This window comes from Aulonocara sp. 'chitande type north' Nkhata Bay, linkage group LG9, assembly GCF_057382095.1.
Source record: "Aulonocara sp. 'chitande type north' Nkhata Bay isolate Kocher_YH1m ecotype deep benthic linkage group LG9, A_spYH_male_GT1.1, whole genome shotgun sequence".
Lineage (NCBI taxonomy): Eukaryota > Metazoa > Chordata > Actinopteri > Cichliformes > Cichlidae > Aulonocara > Aulonocara sp. 'chitande type north' Nkhata Bay.
Window position 1 is genome coordinate 21,458,308 of NC_141352.1, and position 26,436 is coordinate 21,484,743.

At 40.9% G+C, this 26,436-nt stretch overlaps 1 protein-coding gene across 1 annotated transcript; it reads right to left on the reverse strand.

Moving 5' to 3' along the window:
- Positions 1 to 9: 9 nt before the first annotated feature.
- LOC147322114 (tyrosine-protein kinase yes-like) lies at positions 10 to 26,382 on the reverse strand. Its single transcript, XM_086306485.1, has 12 exons — positions 25,802 to 26,382; positions 12,184 to 12,487; positions 10,305 to 10,404; positions 9,676 to 9,774; positions 9,319 to 9,422; positions 7,373 to 7,522; positions 6,700 to 6,855; positions 6,109 to 6,288; positions 5,441 to 5,517; positions 4,965 to 5,118; positions 3,341 to 3,472; positions 10 to 1,309 (listed from the first exon to the last, which is right to left on the reverse strand). The coding sequence occupies exons 2-12, from the start codon at positions 12,476 to 12,478 to the stop codon at positions 1,101 to 1,103; spliced, it is 1,656 nt and encodes a 551-aa protein (XP_086162611.1). The 5' UTR covers positions 12,479 to 12,487; positions 25,802 to 26,382; the 3' UTR covers positions 10 to 1,100.
- Positions 26,383 to 26,436: the final 54 nt, after the last annotated feature.

A 26,436-nucleotide genomic window follows, 5' to 3' on the forward strand; every position in this document is an offset into this window, starting at 1 on the left:
ATAAAAATACACTGTGTAAAATCGCGTTTTATTGTACAAATTCCCCAGGTGAGTCTCCACCCACAACCTGCCTCCCCGGTAAACTTTGCAGTCTTGTCAATTTTATCAATAATCATACAAAATGAGGAGTTTATAAAGCCCTTCATTACAAGCTCGGTCATCAACTGGAATTAATAACAATATAATATTGTCCTGTCGAGTCCATACAGGAGCAAAGAGAAGAGCTATCATACACATCACTGCCATACAAACAACAGTTTTTGCAGAGTCACCATAAAACACGAGAGTCTGAGTTTCATCCCATCCCTGTTTAAACCGTTAAATAGACCCAGTGACACACTATACAAACGTCTTTCATGTAAGCATGTCTCTGCAGCGATTACAGTGGGATTATAGTAACCGGGGCAGTGAGGGACACAAAGAATTATGGCATTGTAATCACAAAGTCTCTTCTGGAGGATGATGGACAGCGAGGGGAAGTCTTCAAATGAAGCTTTAAATCAATGTCCGTGAGATTATAAATTCTAGGAACATATTTGTTCTTTTTTAAAAAAGACAGAGTTTATCACAATCTTAATCATGTCTACTGCAACTGATGACGTGAATAAAGATAAGCCGTGTGGAATTTGGACCATCAACCTCACCCTGAGAATGTCTCCCCGTTAGGAAAATATATTATTTCTTATCAACAATTAATCATTATGTTGCATAATTTATTGTTACAGCACAAATTTGGAGGCAAATGAGTGCGACGGCCGGCTTTTCTCAGTGGGTTTTTCGTCCGCGAGGCTTCGTCACAGCTTATTTCACAGGAGTAAGAATCCCACGTGGAGTGTATCTGAAACATTTCTCTGAAATCGGAAACCACAGTCATATTCAGAAATTCACACATCTAAGACTTGAGTAGTACCGTAGGTTAACACAAAATTATGAAATGCAACAAAATCTTGTGTGGACACTGGAAACAGAAAAAAAGGAAGAGAGAAAATGTAGAGCAAGTAGTGGTTTGTGTGACTGGCAGTTTCCGGTCAACTTTTTCTGGACTTGTCATTAAACAAGCTTCCTCTGGGCGTAGGGATACACAGAAGAGTCCAGTCTGGCTATAGGTTTTCTCCAGGTTGATACTGTGGCTCTGTGGCGGTGAAATAGTCCTCCAGAAAGGACTGCAGGTACTCGAAGGTTGGCCTCTCGTCGGGCTCCTTCTTCCAGCACAGCTTCATCATCTCATGAAGGGACTCGGGACAACCCTGCGGGCAGGGCATGCGGTAGCCTCTCTCCACCTGCTCCAACACCTCCCGGTTCACCATACCTGAGGTGGAGATGGAGTGGAGACAGAGAGGGCTGTAAGAGCTTTTGTTCAAGCCTTTTTTTTTCCAAATGGAAAAAGAAGAGATAAGAGGGCTCAGGAGGCTGCATGTTCCACAGAAAATCCAGAGTGCATCATTAAAATCACAGCCACCATCAACAGAAAGGATTGAAAGCCTAGCAAATCCCCTCCCTGCTGAATATCAATCTACAGCAGCAAGTTGTGATTAAAAAAAAACTATTTGAGTGTCACAATATAATGGTGCTGATGATATCCATGCTGCATGTAAAATAAATAAATAAATAAAGTAGTAATAGGCAAATCATATATCTGTACTGCAGGTGGACCCCAATAATATAAGAAATTCAGCTTGAAATTCTTCACTTGCATTTTAATATTAATTGATTTATTTATGTTAATAATTAAAACTAAGCACCTTCTGTTACCACTTTGTGATATTACTCTTTACGCTGACCTAAATTTACTGCTCTTGTATTGACGCATTGGATCCCAGTAGCAGGAGGCCTTAACACTTTGCACATGACTGGGTAGCATTAGTAATTTATAGCCAACAGTCCATGTGGTTTATGTTTTTAAATAAACATTTTAAGGAAACATATCACTCACTCTTTTACATTTTGATTTCAAGACAAGATTTGGGATTGCTTAGGCTCCATGGGAGTTTGTCCTATAGACTTGTGAATTGATTTGCCTATCATAAAAGTGTATTTAAAACAGAATAGATAAAGAATATTGTGACAGACCTGCCAATCATGTAATCATTTAGCACCTTTAAACTGAGAAAAATCAGTCACAAATTTCCATCCCTAATTTTTCAATCCCAATATTACTGAAGCTGCACATTTGCTCAAATTAAAAGGCTTCATATAATTCATTTGAAATGAAATACAATCTTTTTGTTTGATTTATTACTAAAGACACCAACCTGTTAGTTAAGCTTAGCTTATAGATTTTGTCCAAAAGTAATAAAACAACAACTGTATATAAAAGATGGATGTGGCCTGACCAGGTTGAAAACGTGAAGCCACCTTGGAAGGATCCTAATTTTACATATTTTTTCTAACACCGAGCCGGGTCTGAGTCTTTCTCAGTGACAACAAACATGTTACTGATTGTTTTATGGTCTAAACTGTTTATTAATCCATGTCATGTACAGATTGCTTGAGAGTTGTCCGCCCTTTTAAACGTGATACAACAGTCGGGCAGTGGATGACTTGGGCCTTATTTACTTGATCCTACATGCTCACCAAGGGTGTAACACATCCACAATGGCAGACAAATGAACATCAAATGGTTAGTAAATGTGTGTTTGCAAAAACCTCAACAGAATATATTGTTAAATTTGAGAATTGTTCCTGTGAGGTAAGAATATGGCTACCTTGAGCTGCTACCATACCTGCAATTTCAAACATATAAATGCAAATGTATAAAATCCAGTGGTGTTTGTTCACAGAGCCCAGTGAGCTGTTTCCCCAGGTTTACCATAAATATGTGTCTATTTCTCAAAATGTCAACTTACTTCTATAATCAATTATCAGATTCTCTTCAGCCACACACCTCTAATATTAGTTTCAAGGCTACATCACATATAAACCTGATCTGTGTGAAGGTAGCACAGAAGGCTACGGGCACTGCTCCCTGGGGCAGAATCGGTCTGGCAGATGGTTATAAACAAGAGTTGTGTTCAATCTCCTGATCGTCCCCCACCAGATGGTCTCATCTAATCTCAAATGTGCCACAGAGTCTGTGTATGTGTGTGTGTAAGGCTATCTGTGTGTGCATGCGTGTACATGTCAATACTCCCCCTACAGAGCCATAAACAACCAGTGCAGACAATGTCAGACAGCTTCACTTCATCCTCTGATATTAACAAGCACACCAGCTCAACGTCTGCTGACAGACTGCAGGCTGATCGCTCTGGTCATTAATCACTGCGCACTGTTGGTGCACTACACCTTTTCTTCACACCAGGTATGTGTATATCTGTGTGCTAGTGTTGACCCTGTCACTTACCTGGATAGGGCACTCTGCCTTTGGTGACAAGCTCAGTGAGCAGGATGCCAAAGGACCAGACGTCTGACTTGATGGTGAAACGGCCGTACAGCGCAGCTTCTGGGGCCGTCCATTTAATAGGGAATTTGGCTCCTGCGTGTGATGGAGGAGACAGGAGAGAGGGTTAGGTGAAGTGCTGCCACTAGAGGGCATATGGGCTAATTTCTGTCTTCATTTCCAGGAAGTCACAGGAAGGTCAGTTAACCATAGTTATATAATTTGGAGCACATTATATTTTCCTACTCAGTCATACAGATTTTTTAAATAGACCTCAGAGAAAACAGGTTTAAGGGGTAACAACGGATATAAACAATACAATAAAGAACGCTGCATTTGAATAATTAAAAAAAGATATCTAAAGTATTAAAAGTATTTATTAATATATATTTCAAAAAGCAGTTTCATTTGAACTACTCTCTACCTGAGAAACAGTCCTTATGGAAATAGTGTCATGTGCACCACAAACAAAAGTTCATTGATCTCTGCCACAGTCACGAACTCATATATAGACTGTAAATAAAAGATGGACACAGACATGGTAGCATCATCTAGTGTAGCAAAGTCTCAATGTGATGTTTCCCTGTCACCATCACAGTGTTTTAAAACACATGGATGTGACAGAGAAACAAAAACAAACACTGCCCTCTTATGTGTTATTAAGAACAGTATGCTCTATTGTTTATTTCACTGTAAACAGGACTATAATTTAACAAATGAATGTAATGTTGTATTCAAGTGTCTTAAAAGTAGCTGTTAACAGAATAAACCCATCTGAAAAGTGTTTACTGAGGTCATAGAGAACCCAGCGCAGTTTCTCCAGGCACGGGAGTTACATCTTTTATATACAGTCTATGAGATTAAGTGAATTTTTTACAGCCACCAAGTTTTCAGATCTTTGACCAAGCAGATGCTCACAGGTATCTTTTTAGTCTTCTGTCCCAGGTATTTAGTTTTTCTGCTCCTAAGCAGGCCATCAACTGTGCCCCACTTCCCTCAGCTAATATGCTGATAATGCAACATTTTTAGCATATTTTTGAGGACTGTGTGTTTATAAGATTATTTTTTCATCCATCTCATGATATATCGATTAGCTTCAGCTCTACTTTAGTGATAAATTACTAAATCTCAAACTAAAAATGTGAGCATATTTAGTATTTAAGTCCTTTCTTTCTTTATAGCATCACTGGCAACTGTCTCTTGTTTCTACGCCTTCAGTCTTCAGACTGTAATTAAATTTGTAGAGCAGTACTGTTCCCTAAGTTTCACAGATGCTTCTAAAACAAGCTTCAGAAGGAAACTGCAGTCTTCAGCCTTCACTGGAAGCATCTAAAGCTTGCTCCACTTTCTCATGAGGGTAAGGCACTGCTTGCGAAGCAGAAATAGCAGAGATAAATTCTTCCAACATGTGAAGGGCAAAGCTAATAAGAGATCAAAAGAAGCATCTGGTTTTTCTTATGTTAGCCTAATTCATCATGAGGTGAGACAACCGGGAGTCGTCATAGCTGTAAGGCTCTCTCTGTTTCTGCCCTGACACCTCATTCACCTGTGACTCACACAGCCTGTGTTTAAGTGTGCGTGTACCCACCTTGCCTCGCCGTGTACTCGTTGTCCTCTATCAGCCTGGCCAAACCGAAGTCGGCAATCTTACACACCAGGTTCTCGCCCACGAGGATGTTGGCGGCACGCAGGTCCCTGTGAATGTAGTTCATCCTCTCGATGAAAGCCATGCCATCAGCGATCTTTAAAATAAACACACAAAAAAAGAAACCCAAAATGGTTAGACAGCATCTCACGTTCGCCACTTCAGCTAATAATTTTCAGCTTCTCGTACTTTCCATCACCTCTTCATGTCTGATTGATTTTCAAAGAGTAAGAATAAAAGCAAAGTGTGCCAAATCTGGGAGAGGAGGACTTGTTTACCTGAGGCTGTGATTCTTCTTCTTCTTCTTTCTTCTTTTTTTTTTAAATGTCAGAAGCTTAAAATAGAGCTCTATACTTGGCAGTGCACTGAGGTGAATTCTGCACTAGTGGAGAAAAAAAAGATACAGGTGCTGGTCTCACCTTTGCAGCCATGTCCACCAGCATGACAAGATTCAAATGTCTGCCATCTCCTTCTTTGAGGAAGTCCAGCAGGCTTCCTATTAAAAGCAAGTGTGAGAAGTCATAATGGATGTGAGGGAGCTGCATAACGACATACTGCTACAGAGTGTGGAATAATAGCTTAAAGTGAATAATGCATTAAGTTGGACAGTAATTAATTTTGCGATTCACAGTGTTAGCTGATCCATGTTTCTTGTTTGGAGTTAAAGTATGGAAAGGTCAGTGTCAGTGTCTTTGTGAAATCACTGCACCCAAGTGCATCAAAGACTGCAGACACGTAGGCATGCATCTGTCACCGAGTAACCTCAGAAAAATTTTTTCTATGAAAACCTGCTGCAGCTTTCAATTACCCATTCCACTTTCCCGCATCAGGGACCCACCAGGGACCCTGAGGGACTTTCAATTTTTAAAGCATATTAATTAAAAAGCCTATAAAATTTACATTTTTCCTTCAAGGAAATCACCATGTGTAAATTAAAGAGGAAAAAAAGCAAGGGCATGTGATCCACCTGAAAAATCTAGAGGCTCACACCTGATGTTGTTTTTCCTTCTCTCTAAAAATAGACCTCAGGAGTGTCGTGTAACAGGAAAACAGCTGAGTACTGTTATTCTCCAGGGATTGGCGGTACCTTTGGACATGTACTCTGTGACAATATAGATGGGTTCCTCAGACACCACTGCATACAGAGGCACCAGTTTGTCATGCCTGAGCTTCTTCATAATCTGAGCCTCTTGGAGGAAGGCCTCAGGTGACATGGTCCCCGGCTTCAGCGTCTTTATGGCTACCTTAGTTGTACCATTCCACGTGCCTGCAGAGATGGAGATGCGGGAGAGAGAAAAGCCCACAGGCAACAGGGGTAATCAGTGTTGTTAATGGGCTGGGAGCGAGACAATATCATTAATTAGGTCTTGTAATTGCTCAGACATGTGCTGTCATGCATGCGATTCTCGCAAAATATCCCTGGGATGAGCGGATACGGGCTCACGGCAAACAAATCCAGCTCGCTCTCTCCTCCTGAGAGATACGATCTCTAGAGATAAAGATGATATAACAAAAAGAGGAAGCAACTGAAGGAAGTGGATAAGTCCCCAGCTCTGACAGAGACAATAAACATAGATGGACAATGACATTTTCTATATAAACTGGGGCTTATTCTGTATTTCCCAATGTACATAAATATAGATAATTACTAAACAACATGTGGCTGCTTTGGCCTTACCCATCCAAACCTCTCCAAAGCAGCCCTGGCCCAGTTTGAGCTCCAGCTGCAGTGACTCCCGGGGAATCTCCCAGGCATCTTTAGCAAGGCCCTGGGTCTGAGGCTTGACTGTGGGGCAAACTGTGGTCAGCTTGTGGCAGAGCCCGTCAGCATGCTCTGTGACAGAGACACCGAGAGAAATCAAAATGACACATTACACCCAGCAGTGCCACACACCAATACACACAAGTCTTTTAACCAGCAGGATTCAGTGTCGTAAAGTTTCATCCATCATTCGTTCCATTTGATGTGGATGACTTTAGATGCACTCATCCCAGCTGCGATGAAATATAAATGAGATGAAGTGGCTTTTTAACACACCAGAGCGCTCTCGAGAGCCAAGCTGAAATGGAGTGGGATCACAGAGACTTAACCTCAGCTCTCTTCGGGCTAAGGAGGAGGTGTGAGTTTCAAAATTATAACAGCACCATCAATTGTTATTAAAATTAAAGGCCATTCATCTCCTGTGGTAACCCTAAAGGAAGCACGGCAAACTGCGTGGCACAGAGCAGCAGCTGTGAGTAAGAGTAATTTTCAGGATAATTCCTCGAGGTATGAAGAACGACTGTGATGAATAATGAATGAGATGACACAGAAAAAGCGAGTGAGCAGGGAGTGCTGCCTGTGTACATACCTGTATAATGTTTCACAAGCTTCTGTAATGTGTCAAATTGTGCTCTGGTAGTGATGTAGTACCCCCCATTATCAAGCTTGCGGATCTTGTAGTGTTTCACATTATCTCCTTTGGATTCGTCCCAGTCCCGTATGGAAAGAGAATAAGCACCTGGAGGACATACAGGAAGTGGTTTTCATTTTTTTAAGCACAACTGTGAGTGATTTGGCTTTGTTGTGGTTAAAAAACATGGCTTCCAAACTAGGATAAAGCTCTGGTTCCCTCAGACTTTTATTTTCCTTTTTTACAGCTGTGAATTTATGTTTTTCTTACAAAGTTGTTATTCTTAGCACAAAAAAGTATCCTCCACTGCTTTGGAGACTTATGTTTCTTCCATCAGTTTCTGATGCTAAATACATCAATACCACAACAGCCTGAACACTGAAGTCAAACACAGGGCAATTATTTTTTACAGAGAGTTCTTACCATTGCTGGCTGCTTCATTCTTTTAAAGCAGCTGCATGCTGTTATTAGTCTTCCTCATGGCTTTATGCAGATCCAATTGTGTAACTGTTGTAGGTTTTGTTCTCTTTACTATTTTAACAGTACCAGGATCTATGCATCCGTACGCGCTACAGGGTGCTGCAGAAAATGATTGCTGCCCCCACACCCTTCTCACACACAGGCTAAGAGAAAGCTCACTCATCTAGACGAGGAACAGCAAATATGAAGCATACTTTAATCTTATTGCAAATTAGAGTTGGTGAGAAGAATTTTTTTTAAAGATTTAGCTGTGACACAAGCAGTGTTAAACTTGTGCATCCATTAATGTGACAGCATGAATTCAAATGTACTATAGTCAAAGTCATCAGTAAGTGACCTCCGTTGCAATTCCTGAGCATGCCATGAACTGAAAACTGCTATAACACCTGCATCACTGTCCACAGTGAAGCCAGTTTTACATTGCCCCTGACCAAAATCAGCACCTTCGTGCATGACTGAAATGTACACCTGTGCACAGGGACAAACCAAATGCCTTTGGAAGAAAAATCTTATAGTCAGACGAGACAAAGAATTAGCTATTTGACAACAATAACTAGAGGTATCTTTGGAGGGGTAAAGGTAAGGCTTTCAGATCTAAGAACACTGACAGCTGTGTTCTTAGACTATCTCAAAACCCCAACTTCACTCCAAACAATAATTTATGGACTATATTTAAAAGATGGGTCCGTGCCAGCAAATCAACCAATTTAAATAAAGAGTGGTCAAATATCCAACCAGGTTTATACAAGGATACTAAAGGCATCTGGCTGAGGTACTACTAAGGGGCTTTTGGAGTCAGTAGAGGCCATGGTAGCAACCTAAATGCTAATGTTGAAGCTTTAAAATGCTAAAATCAACAGGTAACATTGATAGAGATACGTCCATCTTTTTTTAAAGACTCACTAATACTAACACTAACAACTATAACAGTCTCATTGTATCATGTCATTATAGTTGACCTACTCACCTTCCACCCAGAATCTGAAAGTGGAGTGATTTAACGTGGTGAATGTATTTCATATAAACACTTTTTTTTAGCATTGCAAAATTATTACTTATGTCGTTGTTTATATTTGCCACGAAGTCATGAAAGTGCTTCAGTTGCTATGGACTAGCATGATCCATGCAGCAACAGGATTTTCAGCCTGGACCACTTTAGTCAAAAGAACATTTCTATTTCCATTTGCAGTAGTTTATATTTGGCGATAAGTATCTGTCTTGGGTCTTCCCTGCTTTTCCCCACTTACATGTGGAAAGCTGAAGGTGGGGGAAAAAAGCAGCAAGAAGCAAAACCCCAGCACGACAGAGATCAATGACAATAGAAATAACAATGAACCTGAAATGATACATCTGCAGTGACCATGCTAGATTGTAATCCATGCACGCCCGGAAACGACTCCTCCCACTTTGCTGAATATAATCACCTTTAGTAGTTTCACTTTCTCGCACCAAGAAAGTTCCTCGATGATTCCCTGGATTCAGCAGCAACCTCTCAGCATCTTTGCGTCCCATTTTACCAAAGTACCACCTGCAAAGAAAGAGCACTTGAATAAAATGCTCAGACGTGACTAAGGACTTGAATGGTTAAAAACACAAAAAACAAAAAAGCAGGAACGCATTTAATGCATTCCCTTCTTTTGAATGTCACAATCACATCATAAAGCTTTTTAAAGGCTGTTAATGTTGGATAGCGTGCTTTGTGCAATATGAGGTCATAGCTTCTTGGTGCAGCTGTCATAGCTGGAGTAATGAGGTTATAAGAAGCAGCAACAAGGTCTTACTCTTCAGCCTGGATGGAGTCAGCAGGAGCCACATAATTACTTGGGATGTAGCCTTTCTTTCCTGTGTTGATGGAGCGAGCCTCCCACCAGTCTCCTTCTCTGCAGTGTGACAGCGACACAGGAGATGAGATAAATGACTTGTTCAGTTAACACTCAACCAAAGACTGATCATCAAATAATAGTGTCACTGATACCTGGAATGGAAAAAAACTGTAAATGATTGCTTATAATTTTTGGGTAAGCCCTGTGGAAATACTTCGAAATTCTTTTCAATCTTGTTTGCACTTGTAAACCTCATTATTTGATTCAAAATCAGTCTTTAAAATGTGTTTAACACTAAATGCTAACATCTAAATGGGACTGAATGAGACTAATCTATTTTACATTACAATAATATAACCCGGGGCAACATTTCTGCCAGAGCAGACGTGCACAGTTCCCAGTAGAAAGCTGGCATTAGGAGACAAGTGGCAATCTAAGTCATTCATTGAGGCCGACACACGGCGAACAGGTGCAGCTGTGCATTGCTGCGACAAAGAAAGGCATCTGGTAATCGCAGCAGTACTCACGAGGAAGCATTTTCATACAGGCGCTTCATAAACTGAGAGAGAAACTGGAGCGATTCTTACGTATTGTTGATGATCTGGAAACGATCTCCTTTTTTAAAGGTGAGGTCATCTGACGTTCTGGCTTCGTAGTCGTACAAGGCCACAAAGAATGTAACGCCACCTAACAACATAAAAAGAGACAAAGAACTGAAAAGAATAACATCACAGCGATGCGGCAATGTTTGTGTCTTAACAGCATGGAAATATGACTGAGAATAGATGCTGTCAAGACAGACAGTGAAATTTACACACATGATAAACAACTGCCACCGTATAAAACTGGTTTTATTTGATAGTGTTGCTTTCCATGTAATAATAAAGTTTATTAGTATATCACTTTTGAGAACACAGGTGCTCTATCTTTCCATGCAATATTTTGCCTACTGTGTAGCCATATGCCCAGACATGATATTCATATACCTACCACTGACAACAATGCTGTCAACAGTAATTCTATTATCACCTGCAGAAAGCAAATACCATGGCAGTGCCACCTTTATCCCCCTCTGAGAGCAGATAATCCATCATGGAGGAGGATTACAACCTAAATCCCACCTAAACAGGAGGGCTCTCAGGATCGCTGTAAGCTGTGTGATCAGAGCCGATAGTTGTTATAACAACGACCGGCATTAGCTGTCACACCGTAAAGCCAGATCAGCATGCTGACCAGGCTAAGCCTAATATTAATAATGTTTGCATGTTTTATCCCATTTATGTTTTACTGTAATACAAATTATGTTTACTTTGCATTTCTGCTCCTGACCGTCTCAGCATATGTGATGGGAATTTTCTATTTCATAAAGCTCTTTCAGTTTATGTCACTGTAACATTCAAATCAATATTCAGGACATCAAACTTGGGCCAGTGATGTGACAGTTAAAAGTGGACTGCATTAGTACAAAACAAAGAGGACGTAATGTTGATGAAATAAAACTAAAGCCTGATTTAAGGCAGATTTATGAGCCCATGTTGGTGTCTGTTTGCTTAACTCTTCAGTTACACAGTCAAGGATTATGAGACGCATCTACCAAAAAGCCAACAGTGAAAGATTTGTTCTCCATTTACGAGAATATACATATACATATATCTATATACATGTCAAAAGCTGATTGATTGAAGGTGGACTGAACTGAAAACATCAGGATTTCTATCTTCTCTTCTGCAGGGAATAAGCAGAAGGACCAACATCAACATAGGCAAGAGCCACTACAGACAGTATAAAACATGGAAACTGGTTCTGAATTGGAAAAATTGAGTCAATGCAGGAATTACTTAAAACTGCACTCTATCTGAAGATCACTAGATGGTGACAGGCCATAAAAAGACTTCCAGTCCTATTGAGGTTTGCAGACACGTGACTGCTAACCACATGACATTAACTTGTCCACCATTTTGGACACATAGCAATCATAGTGACAATGTAGGATCAAGTGAATAAGTGCAACACAAACTGCAAACGTGGATCATTTTGCTTCAAAGTAAAGCTTGCACCTTTTGAAATACGCTAGCTTTAGTGTTGAGGCACAACTTTTATTTTTAAGGTTAATTTTCTTCATTTTTGGTTTGTGGTGCACTTTTTTGAGTTTTTCTAACACTCGGCTAGTAGTTAGCGAGCATTTGCAGAGAAATGCGATCACCAAAATGTGCTTCTATACCAATAAATATTTCCCTAGCAACCGGGTCTAATACAGTGGACACATTTTGATGTGCGCATGACATCAAATGAATGTCTGCAGTTGGTGTTAGACAGAAGCAACATGTAGACATCTGTCTGCAAAGCTCTCCATAGGATGTACATGTTGAGCTTTAAATAATAAAGAAATAAGTAAACAGTGGTTTCATTTTGCATGAACACCATTATCAGTGCAGTATTGACATCACGCAGTAAAACTCTACTCACTGGGGACGGAACCAGAGAATGAGTTGGACACAGGACCGGAGAAAGAAGATGACGTTCCTCCAAAGGGAGTAATGGCAGATGAAGAGCCACCAAACGGCGTGAGGGTGTGGTTGAAATTTACTGCCCCCGAGCCAGAGGAAGATGAGGGAATTTGACTCTGCTGCAGCTGGGTGGGTTCTGGTCCGTAGTGACCGACGTGAGGCGTGGTGGCGGTATTGGTGTCAGATGCCTGGGAGTTCTCTGGCTGATACTTCATTGTCTGGCCTTTGTCCTCTTTGCTCTTTATGCACCCCATCTTCTCACCCTTGAGAAAGAACACACAACAAGAAGATATTATTTCAGTGTAAACAGAGGAAGAGGATGAGACGGTATAGATGGAGGGGCTGAGGGGCATATAGGATTACTGACTACAACATAAGGTCTGCAGGAACTGGAACAAGCATTATGAAATAAAAATGTATTGACCTGATATGATTATGTGAATCATTTTATTGTTGTTAAAACCTCTAAGACTATAAGCCATGTGGTAACTGGGACATATGGATAAATGTAAAATCCGATTTGAATCACTCAAACAAGGCCATGTAGATAAAACTGTGCAGTTCTGTCATTTTCACTATTACCATCTATTACTTGACGGTCCTGTTCCATCAAGAGACTCTGTAAACAAATAACAGATTTTATGCTATTTAAATCTACTCCACATTATATAGGGAAATGCATATTTCTTTGGAGTATCTACATTTATGCCTTGCTGCAATTCAGACAAGTCTGTATGGGGCCCTCCATCCATGGATGGTTACCAAATGGGTTCAACATGCCAAAGATCCAGAGGGCCAAAGTGTCACAGTCCATTTCTATGAAGTGACAGTTCATGCCTTTTATTAAAAATCAATCAAATTACAGCAAAGAGTAGCAGAAGTATCATAAGACACAAAATGACCACATAAGCCCTCAGGCATCCTAATTGGGTGCCCGAACCAGGGCCGGCCCGTGGCATAGGGCTTTGGAGCGTGATGTCACGGGGGTGGGCGTGGAAAGGATTTTGGCCCGATCCGCCATTTTGGGGGTCTAAGTGAAAAAGGAGCGAAAGCATAGCCATGGTTCGTATTTGCTGTGTGGTCCGCTGCAATGTTCGATCACACGACCGGCAAGAGAATAAGCTTGAAAATGGTTTATCTTTTCATTCTTTCCCAACCTGGAAGCAACATGAGGCAGCTCGTGTATCGATGTTAGCAAACGAAGGCGTCCAGCCTGGATAGCAGCTGTGATAGGCCGTATAGGCAAATGCTAAGGGCGCCGTCCATCAGGGGGCGCCACGCCAGTGCCACAAATGTTGAAAAAAAAAAAAGAAAAGTTGGTACTATTATTTCTAAATACAAAAAATAATCCCACGTTAATTAAAATGCAAAGTAAAGCTTATTTAATAGAAATATTATTTGTTACAACATTACACTACACTGCTGATGTAGGGGGGCGCCACCTAAAATCTTGCCTAGGGCGCCAGATTGGTTAGGGCCGTTTCTGGCCCGAACCACCTGATATTTTTCGTTTCGATGTGGAGTAAAGTCTCTACTCTGAGTCCCCAATCAACCCTTGGTGGAAACTCATTTCTGCCCCGTGTATCTGCAATCTCACTTTTTGATTAATTGAGGTTAAGAATGTAGACTGACATATCATAGCTTTGGGTTAATCAAACCCCTCACTTCTGAACCAAGATATTTGTGGCAACAACTTGTCCCTGACTTGCAGTGGGCACTTAAATCTTTTCTGGCCAAGAAACATGGCCTTAGACTTGGAGGTGCTGATTTCCATTCCCGCGGGCTCACACTTGGCTATGAACTACTCCAGAGCAAGTTGGAGGTCACCACCTGATGAAGCCAACAGAACCACATCATGCGCAAAAAGCTGAGATGTGACCTTGAGGCCAGATAGGGAAAGTGGAAATCTTCTGCTACTTGGCTATGTCACAGATTATGTTCATAAAAGCTACGTACAGATAAAGGCAGCCTTGTTGGAGGCCCAATAGCCACTATAAAGAAAATTAAAGAAACCATAAAGAGACATCGTCGGATAATCACAAAACAGACGTAATAATTAAAAGAATAAAATGATTGCAAAGAGAAAAAGCAACCAACAAATACTTACAGCGACACAGAAAACAGCATAAACTGACCAGAAACAAAATGCAACAAAACCACTAAGAAACACTCAAAGCCACACAATCATATTACAAAGTGATACAAAATGACAGCAAAAGGAAATGACTACAAATTTGATTATAAATGAGCGACACAATAATCGGTGTCGGACAAAACTGTGAGTCATTTTTGTGTCCGAGCCTGAGATTCCTGGATTTTGTGTCTTTGTCCGGGCATCTTAGTCCTCTGCTTTTTACACGTCTCTGCCAAGTCGTCTACCATTTCACAATCTATCAATGCCTCAGCCTGACCACGCTGGAAGATTTAAAGCATTGATGTGTCTCTATCGGCGTGGTTGTCATTCCTCTTCCTAACATAATTTGGATGGAGTCACACTGAGGCATTCTTTTGTGGAGTGAAGGCCTGGAAAATGTGGAGACAATCAGATACGCTCGTAAAGAAGTCTGAGCGCTGGGAGATCAGAACGGTTTCATTTGCCAAGAACAACGGCTGAACGCAGAGTAGGAGCTGGTTTACTGACACTCCAAGACAGTAAAACAAAAGAGGTAAAAGATTTTTATAAAGAGCTGATATGTTCAGCGTGGAAGTAGACTAAACACAGCGCTACTGAGCAATACGGCGGCACAGTTGGTTACAGCAGCGCACTGAATTACAGGGCAGTGATCGTACAATCATCAGTGAAAGAGGATCTACTGGTGCAGTAATACATCTCTCTTTGATTTTGTAACAGTGGCCTTGATGTTGGGAGGTGGGAGGGATTTGTCCTCATCGTAGAGGGAGGTTCATAATCAAGAGTTCATCGAGTTCTTCAGCTAAACTGCCAAAGAAATCAACAAAACGGGGACAAACCGCAGAAACCTTCCAAAGATTCAGAACACTTTGCTTAAATAAAACTGTGCAAATTGCAGGTTGCAAGTCATGCTGGGTACTGGTCGTCTTCCACAAAACATTTTTTATGGGTGGTCAGTTAGTGGAGTTGTGTCAGAAAGACGGATTTCTTAAAAACAGCTTCAAATGAATATGTCGGTAAATCTGATCTCAGATTTTAGATCTGCAGCTGACATGCTGAGAATGTTGGCATGGAAAAAAAAAACACTTTTCTGAACCAAACTTTCCTTTAACCTCGAGACAAAACCAGTGTCACGGAAAGCAGAGGGCTTTGCTCAGTGGTCGACTCGGGTGGCCTTGTATTTCACATTTAGACAGATGGGTGCCTGGCCCGCCTGGTCAGCAGTGAAGCTATCAGACTGTAAAACACTGGCCGGCATCCCGGGAATATTTGCACTTTAGAAATGTTTTTCCTTCCAAAAATAAGGCCTCAGTCATTTCATAAAAGTGACGTCAGTCTCCCAAAATCATCATAAATACTGAAGTTAAGAGATTTAAAAATAAAGTATGTCTCTTTTATTTTTATACTATACCAGAATGCTGTTAAATAATTACACATCACACAGTTTTTTTGGTCAGTGTAGTAATGTAGTGAGATAATGGATTAATAACTTATTTGTTAAGATGATTTCTTTTCTGCTTTGGAAAAATCAATCTTGTAGAAGGAAAGAGGAACCAAGAATCGGCCATAAACGCGATGCCTTCAGTTCACATGTGATCTTTGTTTAACATTTTCACCATCCCTCTGATAAAGCTACAAAAAATGCTCCTAAAAGTGATTTTAAAAAAATCAGTGTGTTCAAAGTTTAGTCTTTTTAATCAATGCTACAAGACTTATTTTTAGCAATGAAGGGTTTCAGTGCTGGTCTGACAGCTGTTGAATTTGTCTTTCAGTTGCTGGGTGGATGCTTTGATCTCTCTGACTACATCTGATCAGATATCTGATCAGATGTAGTCAGAGAGATCAAAGCATCTGCCCAGCAACTGAAAGACAAATTCAACAGCTGTCAGATGTCTCACAGATGCTGTTTACGCCACAGTTCATGCGTGAAAGTGGTCACAGCTTTTGTATTTGGGCTTTGATGATAAACTGGATATTTTAAACTACATTGTTGCACACACGTATGATATATGATATTCTCATATGATAATATCATATAATTGTTCTTTTTGTAGGATTTTACACAATATTGGGAAAAAAAACCTACACCTTCCTGAACCTGGATTTTGAGTGAAATTAATTTGTCAAAAATGAGACAAAACTCACAATAAACAAAGTCAAAAATTAGTTTTTTTAAATATAGCATATTCATTTCATTTTCTTTTTTATTAATATAGCACAAATACTGACTCAAATCCGGCATTGTGGCAGCCAAGTTTGGTAAGTATGCACTTTCTTGTTTTTTGTTAAGGGTTAGGAAACATTAGCATGCTTTAACAATAAACTAAGATACCAAACATAGAAAATATTTCTTGCAAAATACCAACATGGACTATTTGGTTAGCAATTAGATTAAATCACAGTGGTTGATAAGCATGGCTTCACAGTGCTTTAGTCTTCATAAAAAGAAAGATACTGAGTTCATTAGGTAATTGTTAAAGTTAGCATGCTGTTTGCTTTTCGATACAATGATCAATAAGCTGATCAAAAATGAAAAGTGTTAACAATAATCCTAAATTTGATTTATGCTGTTAAAAGTTTAACAACAAAGCTATCAGCCTGTTGACAGTACATTTAAGGTTCTGTACTTTAAGCTAGCAAGTTAAATTCACTGAAATTCCCATCGGATACTGAAAGGAGTTTATCTGTCAGCACACACTCACTTCCTCATCCTATTTGTATTAATACAGAAGCAATAACTATGATATATGGTGTTTAACTGAAGGCTGGGCTATAACTGCAGTGGAGCATACTAAACAGATAGATTCCTATCTCAGTGTCACAATATCCTTCCAAAACCCCAATGATAAAAACTCAGATACGATTCCTGTTACTGGTTGTGTGAAGAAAGAAATGTTATGAAATGTAGGGTACAGGGAGAGTTTTGCTGAATGCTTGTGCTGAATGAGGAGGGGGCCAAACGGGCTCATAGCCAGCTTTACCAGCTTAAATTACTAGGATTATGAGGATGGTGGATTTAACTTAAGAGGATAATAACAGAAAACAAAAAAAGAGGAGTGACCACCGGTGGCAGTAGCTGAAACACAGAAGACTTCTGACTCTACAGTCACTTTGGCCTATTAAATATTTGTTGTGTTCATGGGCTTCTTACATGAGCAGAATTATGAGGGCTATCAGCTGAAGAGGAGGCTCTTAAGGGCTCTTTGCTGTGACGATACAAAGAGGACTGGCTTTGCCTGAAGCCTCTAAATCAGCTCAGTTAGCTCTCTGTCAGTCTGCCAGTCATCACATACTGACACCACAGGCTTTGTCTACACTGAAAATCGAGAGCTTTAGGAGAAAATATGGCACAAAAATAAAAGATGCAACAGCAACAATGTTAAGGCCAGTGAGCATGCATAGCTGTCATGAACCCCCCCCAAACCTCCACAATCACAAGAAAAATCACACTCTAACATCAAAATGCCTCACTCTCTTTTGCACTCAGCGCAACACAAGATCTGTAGCAGAATCATGAAGCCAGAAGGAAAATCTGCCTTGCTGCTAATTATAGTAACTTACTCTAATTGCGGACAACATCCCACTGCCCCCAGGATGCTAACATGACCTACAACAGCATGCAAACACGAGAAGACTCCCAGTAGCACCAGTCGGAGCCATAAAGGAACAATGAGAGAGGAAGGTGAAGGGTTTAAAAATGGGGAAGCTTACATGTCAGCACATGCACATATAAACCAAGGCCTCTTTTACTATCTGATTGGAAAGGTTTGGTGCTATTGTCTAAGAACTGCTATGTTCTGACAGACAGACAGAAGATCAGTAAGTAAGAAAGCTTGACATATCACTAGATGCGGGCGGATAGACCCAAATATCGACAGTATCGATACCAATGCTGGTACTGGATTGATACTAGTACGATAGGACTGATACTTTGTTTTTATCCTCTGAGTTCAATATCTAGCTGACTGAATTGTGCTAAATAAGTGAGAAATAAAAAAAATGCACCTCGAAAACACGTCAGAACCTTTTTGCGTTGACTTTCACATCTATTTTATTTACAGCATGTACACATTTAAACAACAGAAGCTGACCCAAAGTGCTTCAGAGACAGCCACGTTAACCTGGCTTTATTAGTAAAAAGTATCAGTGTCACTATTGGTGTTGATATGGAATAAAAGCTTTTTCATTTGGTACAAAAAGCTAGCTCTGTGGTCGGCATGAAGCTGGACACTCTGGTGACAGTGGCAGAGAAAAGGACATTAAAGAAACTGATGGACATTATGGACAATGCCAGACATCCTCTGCACACGGCCATAAACAACCAGAAGAGTCTGTTCAGTGACAGGTTGCTTCTCCCAAAGACAAGAACTAACAGACTTAAAAACTCCTTTGTCCCACACGCCATCAGACTGTTTAACTCCTCCCTGGAGGGGAGAGGGAGGGGAAACAGGAGGACAAAGGAGGGGGGAACAACTAAGCTGTAGTGCCTCTTCACCTCACTGTGCAATACCTTTTGTGCAATACTTTTGTAAATAGTCAACGGTGCAATAGACTCAATACTTGAAATGTGCAATTCATTCACTTGTATTTCTATTTTTTATTCCTATTTATTCTATTTATCCCCTTTGTATATTTTATTTATATTGTCTCTGTATTTATATATATATATATATATATATATATATATATATATATATATATATACATATATATACATATATATATACATATATATATATATATATATATATATATATATATATATATATATATATATGAGACTGCAAGACCAGACTGACCAACCTGTGCACTGCCTGGATTGATTACAAGAAGGCCTATGACTCAATGCCCCACAGCTGGATACTGGAATGCCTAGAATTGTACAAGATCAATGGGACCCTAAGAGCCTTCATCAGGAACTCAATGGGGATGTGGCGTACAACACTAGAGGCCAACTCCAAGCCCATAGCACAAGTCACCATCAAGTGCGGGATCTACCAAGGAGATGCTCTGTCCCCACTGCTGTTCTGCATAGGCCTGAACCCCCTCAGTGAGATCATTAACAAGACTGGCTACGGATACCGACTACGGAACGGAGCAGTTGTCAGCCACCTCCTGTACATGGATGACATCAAGCTGTATGCCAAGAGTGAACGAGACATCGATTCACTGATCCACACTACCAGGCTATACAGCAATGACATTGGAATGTCGTTCGGACTGGAGAAGTGTAGTCGGATGGTAACAAAGAGAGGGAAGGTAGTCAGAACTGAGGGGATTGAACTACCAGAAGGCAACATTGCAGACATAGAGGACAGTTACAAGTACTTGGGGATCCCGCAGGCGAATGGGAACCATGAAGAGGCCGCTAGAAAAGCTGCAACCACCAAGTACCTGCAGAGGGTCAGGCAAGTCCTGAGGAGTCAGCTGAATGGTAAGAACAAGATCCGGGCCATCAACACGTACGCCCTGCCCGTGATCAGGTACCCTGCTGGGGTAATAGGCTGGCCAAAGGAGGAGATAGAAGCCACTGACATAAAGACAAGAAAGCTCCTTACCATGCATGGAGGGTTTCACCCCAAGTCCAGCACCCTGAGGCTGTACGCTAAGCGGAAGGAAGGGGGCCGGGGACTGGTGAGTGTCAGCACCACAGTCCAGGATGAGACAACGAACATCCAAGAATACATTGGGAAGATGGCCCCAACTGACCGAGTGCTCAGTGAATACCTCAGGCAGCAGAAACCCAAGAAAGAGGAGGGAGATGAGGAACCATCATGGAAGGACAGAGCCCTGCACGGTATGTACCACCGGCAGATAGAGGAGGTGGCTGATATCCAGAAATCCTACCAGTGGCTGGACAAAGCTGGACTGAAAGACAGCACAGAGGCACTAATCATGGCAGCACAAGAACAAGCTCTGAGCACAAGATCCATAGAGGCTGGGGTCTATCACACCAGGCAAGACCCCAGGTGCAGGCTGTGTAAAGATGCCCCAGAGACAATCCAGCACATAACAGCAGGGTGCAAGATGCTAGCAGGCAAGGCATACATGGAACGCCATAACCAAGTGGCCGGCATAGTGTACAGGAACATCTGTGCCGAGTATAACCTGGAAGTCCCGAGGTCAAAATGGGAGATGCCCCCAAGGGTGGTGGAGAATGACCGAGCTAAGATCCTGTGGGACTTCCAGATACAGACGGACAAAATGGTGGTGGCTAACCAACCGGACATAGTGGTGGTAGACAAACAGAAGAAGACGGCCGTAGTGATCGATGTAGCGGTTCCCAATGACAGCAATATCAGGAAGAAGGAACACGAGAAGCTGGAGAAATACCAAGGGCTCAGAGAAGAGCTCGAGAGGATGTGGAGGGTGAAGGTAACGGTGGTCCCCGTGGTAATCGGAGCACTAGGTGCGGTGACTCCCAAGATAGGCGAGTGGCTCCAGCAGATCCCGGGAACAACATCGGAGATCTCTGTCCAGAAGAGCGCAGTCCTGGGAACAGCTAAGATACTGCGCAGGACCCTCAAGCTCCCAGGCCTCTGGTAGAGGACCCGAGCTTGAAGGATAAACCGCCCGCAGGGGCGTGCTGGGTGTTTTTTTTTTATATATATATATATGTGTGTGTGTGTGTGTGTGTGTGTGTGTGTGTGTGTGTGTGTATTATATATATATATATATATATATATATATATATATATATATATATATAATATTCTGTAACTCTGTAACTTCTGTCGGTGCTGTGCTTTTTTGGAAATCGAATTTCCCAGAGGAACCCACCCGAGGGATTAATAAAGTTCTATCTAATCTAATTTAATCTAATCTAAAATGCTCTGCTCAGATTAAAGATTGTCATTTTCCAGCCCAACAAACTGAGAAATTATCTATATATCACTTGTATATCACCAGCAGAAGCCTTTTCTGTAGCGTGAACGACAGAGAGGTGAAAAATACCTGCAACACAGAAACATAAATATGTTTTCCATCACTGCTGAGCTTCCTTCTGTTTCCACAGAGTCTCAAAAGACCCAAAGACTAGACACTATCTCTGTTTAATATTCCTCTTCCAGCGAGGTCAGATTGCCAAGTGAGCTACTGTGGCACAGACAGCTGACAGGGGATTCAGTGAGTTGCTCAAGGACACATCAACAAAGCTGATACTTGCCGAAACCTGCCTGCCTGCATGTGAGAGCTTCTTGGCGCTCCCTTAGACTGTCAAGTATTACAGGAAATACATAATAAACCAAAAAAACGACTATTTTTGGACATCTGAGGCAGCTCCAGATGTTCCCCCGAGGGACTGCATCCCTCCATAAACATCTGAGATTCAGACAGCAACTCAGACCCTTAACCTTTTGTATTTAGCGTTTTCAAGCTTTCACTCTTTTCTCGAAGAACTCTTTTGCCTGCTTTGTTTCATTTGTGTATTTACGTAAGCTAACGTGATCTGAGTTTCAGTTAAAACCCATCTCCTGTTTTTTCCATGATCTCTTGTAAGACTGATAATTCAAACCTGAACACTTCTTATCAGCGACCTTCTTTTGGCTTCCTTCCCTGACTCTGACCACAAAGTGATAATTCCACAGAGGCTTCACAAAACGCTGATAAGACAGAGAGGAGAGCATTTTTCCGTCACTCTCTTGGATTATACTGAAGAGTTTTACAGGGATCACAGTTCAGAGTGTTTAAGAAGGCTGCAGAGACAATGTTTAGATGAGTAAGCTGAATGTGGAGGAGTCCCATGATCAGAAACCAGAACAAAATCTGATTTTTACCTATTACTGCTATAGTAATGCCTGGATTTGCTGTTTTTTTATGCTTTTATATGAATTTTAACTTGTTTCTTTTGGTTTTTGTATTGTTAAATAGACCAAAGAGTCACTTTGAAAAGAACTGATTGCTTGCAAAGAATAACCTGCAGCATTACACAAACTTTTATGAGACATCCCCATCAAAAATCCAATTCAGAACTTATAATTGGACAAATTGTTTCATGTTTTTTTTAAATTTTATTTAATGTGAGAGCTGCAGTTGTTGCTAGTTTTTACCCATGCTAATTCAATTCACTGTTATATGCACATTCCTGAAGCAACCGGTATGATAATAAGGTACAGCTTAACAACTTGCACATATAAAACACATTGAACATAAAACATGCTGTAAATAAAATTCAGTGAAAACACGGCGCTTCTAGTGAATTTTAAAACATTTTAAACCAAACACATAACCAACCAGGTTAGGTTAGGTTACCATGGTGATTTAGCCACTTTAGTGACACAGAAAACTCCGACTTTAACCCCGACATAGCTCGCTATCACACTAATCTTGCTTTGTAGTACAGACCTCACAACTGTGTTGGTGTTTCATCTTTTGGATTATGTTTAAAGCCATTATCTTACCGTAACATGACTGCGTGTGTTTATTTAACAAAGAGTCCGTCCAAGAAGTGTGTGTTGTAGTCTTTGAGTGATACTAGTAGTTTAGCAGCCAGTACCTCTGAGTATGAATAGATAATGTTTGCTGATAACCTAACACTCAAGATTCCCATCTAAATATGGTCACTTCTGACTCCAAAAAGCAAACAAACAATATGGTGGGAGTCAAAATGCTGAAACTCAAAAGAGGAATCCTCAAACCACTGCATGCATATTTAATATATGGCTACAAAAGGAGTGTCTGCCTGCTACCGTGGCAATAAATAGAAATAAATCTGGATTTACCTCTTTCATTAGATGTTTTTAACTTTTAATTTTCAACTTTTTGAAGTATTTGCATATGCAGATATGATACATGAAAGTGTTGCTAGCCTGATAAGTTACCCAAGATAAAGCTGTGCTAGTGAAGTATAAATTATTACATCTTCCTTTTGCATGCCATGCATTATACATGAATTGAAGCCTGATTCTAAGATATTCTAAGATACAGTAAGACTCTCAGTAGTTTGAACAGGCTCAAATCTTCTGAGATTTAGATTAACTAGATCTTGATAGTTGGCTGGGTGAGAGCTTGGCAGCTTAGCTGAAGGGTAGTATGGTGGTGTTTTCCTCCTCCATCAGTCATCAGAGGTCTTACTGAAATACTGCCCAGCATCTTGCCGGGCAGCTGTTAGCTGCTGTCGCTGCGGATGCAGACTGGGCGGGTCTGTGGAGCTTTAATGGGCTTCAGATCTTCAAGAGATGCAGCCTGCGACATTCCTCTGATGCCAAAGAGTTAAATCTGGGTCTGGAGAAACGTCATGTGACGGTGGAGATCTGAAGCCCCGCAGCATCAAGAGAAACATCAATAAATGGTTCATAATGAGATTTACTCTGCACTGGGTGTTGAGTTCTGTTGCAAGCGTGCTCACAGTAAGCTGATCCTGAGGCTTACAACACTTTGACATCGATCTGAGAACAAGTTTAGCTTGAAGAGCCTCCTCGCTCATCAGTGTTCGACTTCAGTCCAACAGAAAAAAGGAAAAAGATCAGTTTTGGTTATTTACATTATTATCATAACTGACTTTATTTAACCTGTCTCAAAACTTCAATGAAGAGCTTGTGGTTGTGCTCATGTCAGTTACTGTGCTGCCAGAGAATAGACATCACACATTTTTCAGAATAAAAGCTCTCATGAGAAATCCTGAATGGCGTGCTATTTTTGGGAATCATCCTTTTGCCAGCACATAACAGGACCGATTGTTTTAAGTGTCAACATCGAAAAACAAAAGGTGACTCCAAAACCCCCAATACAGCCTAGATTAGAGTCTTCTTCACTGAGATAGAAACAAAAGCTGTATTTGACATGTGGACTGTGGCATTAGCAGAGTTTAGGAAACACTGGAGCGCTTTGTTCGCAATATCAGAACTAACTCTCCCTTACAGACTGCTGATAAGAGGGCAACTCTTAGATATTTGTTCATGCGCCTTCTTTTTTCACGCATGGAGAGCACTGCTCTGATTTCACTCCCTCACATGCTGGAGAAAGAAGCGAGTGAAGTCCTGAGTTTGAAAAAGAAAAAAATAATGAAAAGAAACATTCTTAGAGTGGTGAACTGATTTAATATGCTAGAAGATGACCTTATTAACCAATCATGTGATGAAATTCCAAAATTTCACATCTTCTACTATTAGTATCTTCGTTCAGTGAAGACCTTAAAGAAGGGGAAGTTTCATGTCAGTCGAAAGAAGAAATGGCATCACTTCAGGTATCCTGAGCTATAAAGAAAATAATATTTTGCTGTTAAGCCCAACATCAGTCTAAAAACACACAAACTAAATGATCCACTGAGTATATTCTCTACAAACAGATCAGCCTGGAAACTGTCAACTGTCTTTTTAACCCTCTGACATCCAACCCATCATAGGTGTTCCCAGAACGCTGATGCTGTTGCATCACCACTGATGACTCAGACCATCAAACTGTAGGAATTGTGCATTAAAAACATCAAAACAACAGCTGCAAACTTCAACAAATGAATCAATTCAATAAGTACTTCTAGCAGCTTCGGTGGTAACATTAAAAGCTGTAACTTTTTAATGTCTTCACAGGAACCTTCCAGGGGTGAAAGATCACACTCCAAAGCCCGAATAACAACACAACTGCCTTCTCTCCAACCTCGCCAGACCTTATAAGGATTCAGAGCTGCTATGATTCACTTACATAGTTGTGCAAAAGTGCAGAGCTGTTCAGGATATGACACCACACCGAGTCACTTGAAGTCTTAACAGTTTACAGACTTCAAAGAACATGTGTGCAAGTAAAGCCCGTGTCCTAAAAGTGGAGACTGAAAGGTTGGAGTGAGAGAAGAATAAGCAACCCCTCAAAGTGTGACTCAGCTGTTAAATGAGTGACTCTGCATCACAAAAAGAACCCGAACCTCTTCCTCCTCTTCTTCTTCTTTCTCTTTCAACCCATCTTTATCCGAATCCAGCACTGTGGAATCAACTTTTCTCAGTTATTTAATCTAATTAACACGCTGACAAGTGAACACATAGAAAATGGGAGAAAATAAGGATTTAATCCATTTTTTCTCACACGGGTTTTTGGCAATTAATCTCTAATTTACCACTATAATCCCACGATGACAATTTAAGACTCGTGTTTATGATAATTAAACCGTGAAATGATAATTAGACCCCTGCTATTTTATCAAACTGCAGAACACTCAGCTTGTGTTACTTTGATTATTCATCTGCAATCCAGTATACTTATACCGTATTCCTCTGGGACTGAAAGCATGCCGACTGCTCGCTGATGTCCTATAAAATGACACAAAGCGGCTGGTTTGCAGGATAAAGGAACATTCACACACTACATAGAAAATCTACAAGCATGTCTGTGTTATTATTGGACATCTAATTTCCTTTGTTGACAGCCCAGACAGGCGAGCAGCTGCGCTTCGGCCCATCTTTATCTGATCCCGCTGCTCTGACAAAGACCACTTTTCTTTTTTTCCCTTTTCATTTACCTTCTCAAATCCGAGTCCTCGGTGGGTGTTTTCTCTTTCCCCCCTCTGTTCCCCTCGAGTCAGATCAGCAAAAAGCAAAAGAAAAATATCCGAGTTATTTCAAACGGAACCGAGTCGCCTTCATCCCCACTTTACGCATCCAGCAGAGTCAACTGTGGTCAGATTTTTTTCTTTTTCTTTTTTTTGTGAAGTTAAATCAAAGCAGCTTAAGTGTTGCAGTCTTGGAGAGGATGGCGGGGGCGATGGAGGAGACGGTCATTGTTGTCAGAGCGGACGGGTCAGCGAGGATGAGTCCTGCATCGGCATGACAGTGATTTAAAAAAAAAAAGCAAAGAAAAAAAAAAGTGAGACCCTGAAGTATCCCAGCGCTTTGTAGCCTCCACTTCCTACTACTAAACTTCCATCAACCCCCACACAACAACATGGCCGACCCAGCCTGCGGGACTGGAGCCACACAGCTGGAGTTACAGACAGAGATCCGTCTGCTGCAGCTGGTCTGAGATCAGCCAAGACAAGAGATGATGACTGAGGGAGAGAGGAAATAAGAATAGAAAGAAAAGAAAGAAACAAAATCAGGCGACTAAGAACAGACCGGTCCGTGAAGTGAAGGAAGGCTTCCTTTACAAAAGGGACTA

Coding starts and splice junctions, on each gene's coding strand:
- LOC147322114 (XM_086306485.1), bottom strand. CDS start 12,478: ATGGGGTGCATAAAGAGCAAAGAGGACAAAGGCCAGACAATGAAGTAT. Junction 6,856..7,372: donor GCTTGTGAAACATTATACAG/GTATGTACACAG, acceptor TCTCTGTCACAG/AGCATGCTGACGGGCTCTGC. Junction 6,289..6,699: donor CTTTGGAGAGGTTTGGATGG/GTAAGGCCAAAG, acceptor CCATCTCTGCAG/GCACGTGGAATGGTACAACT.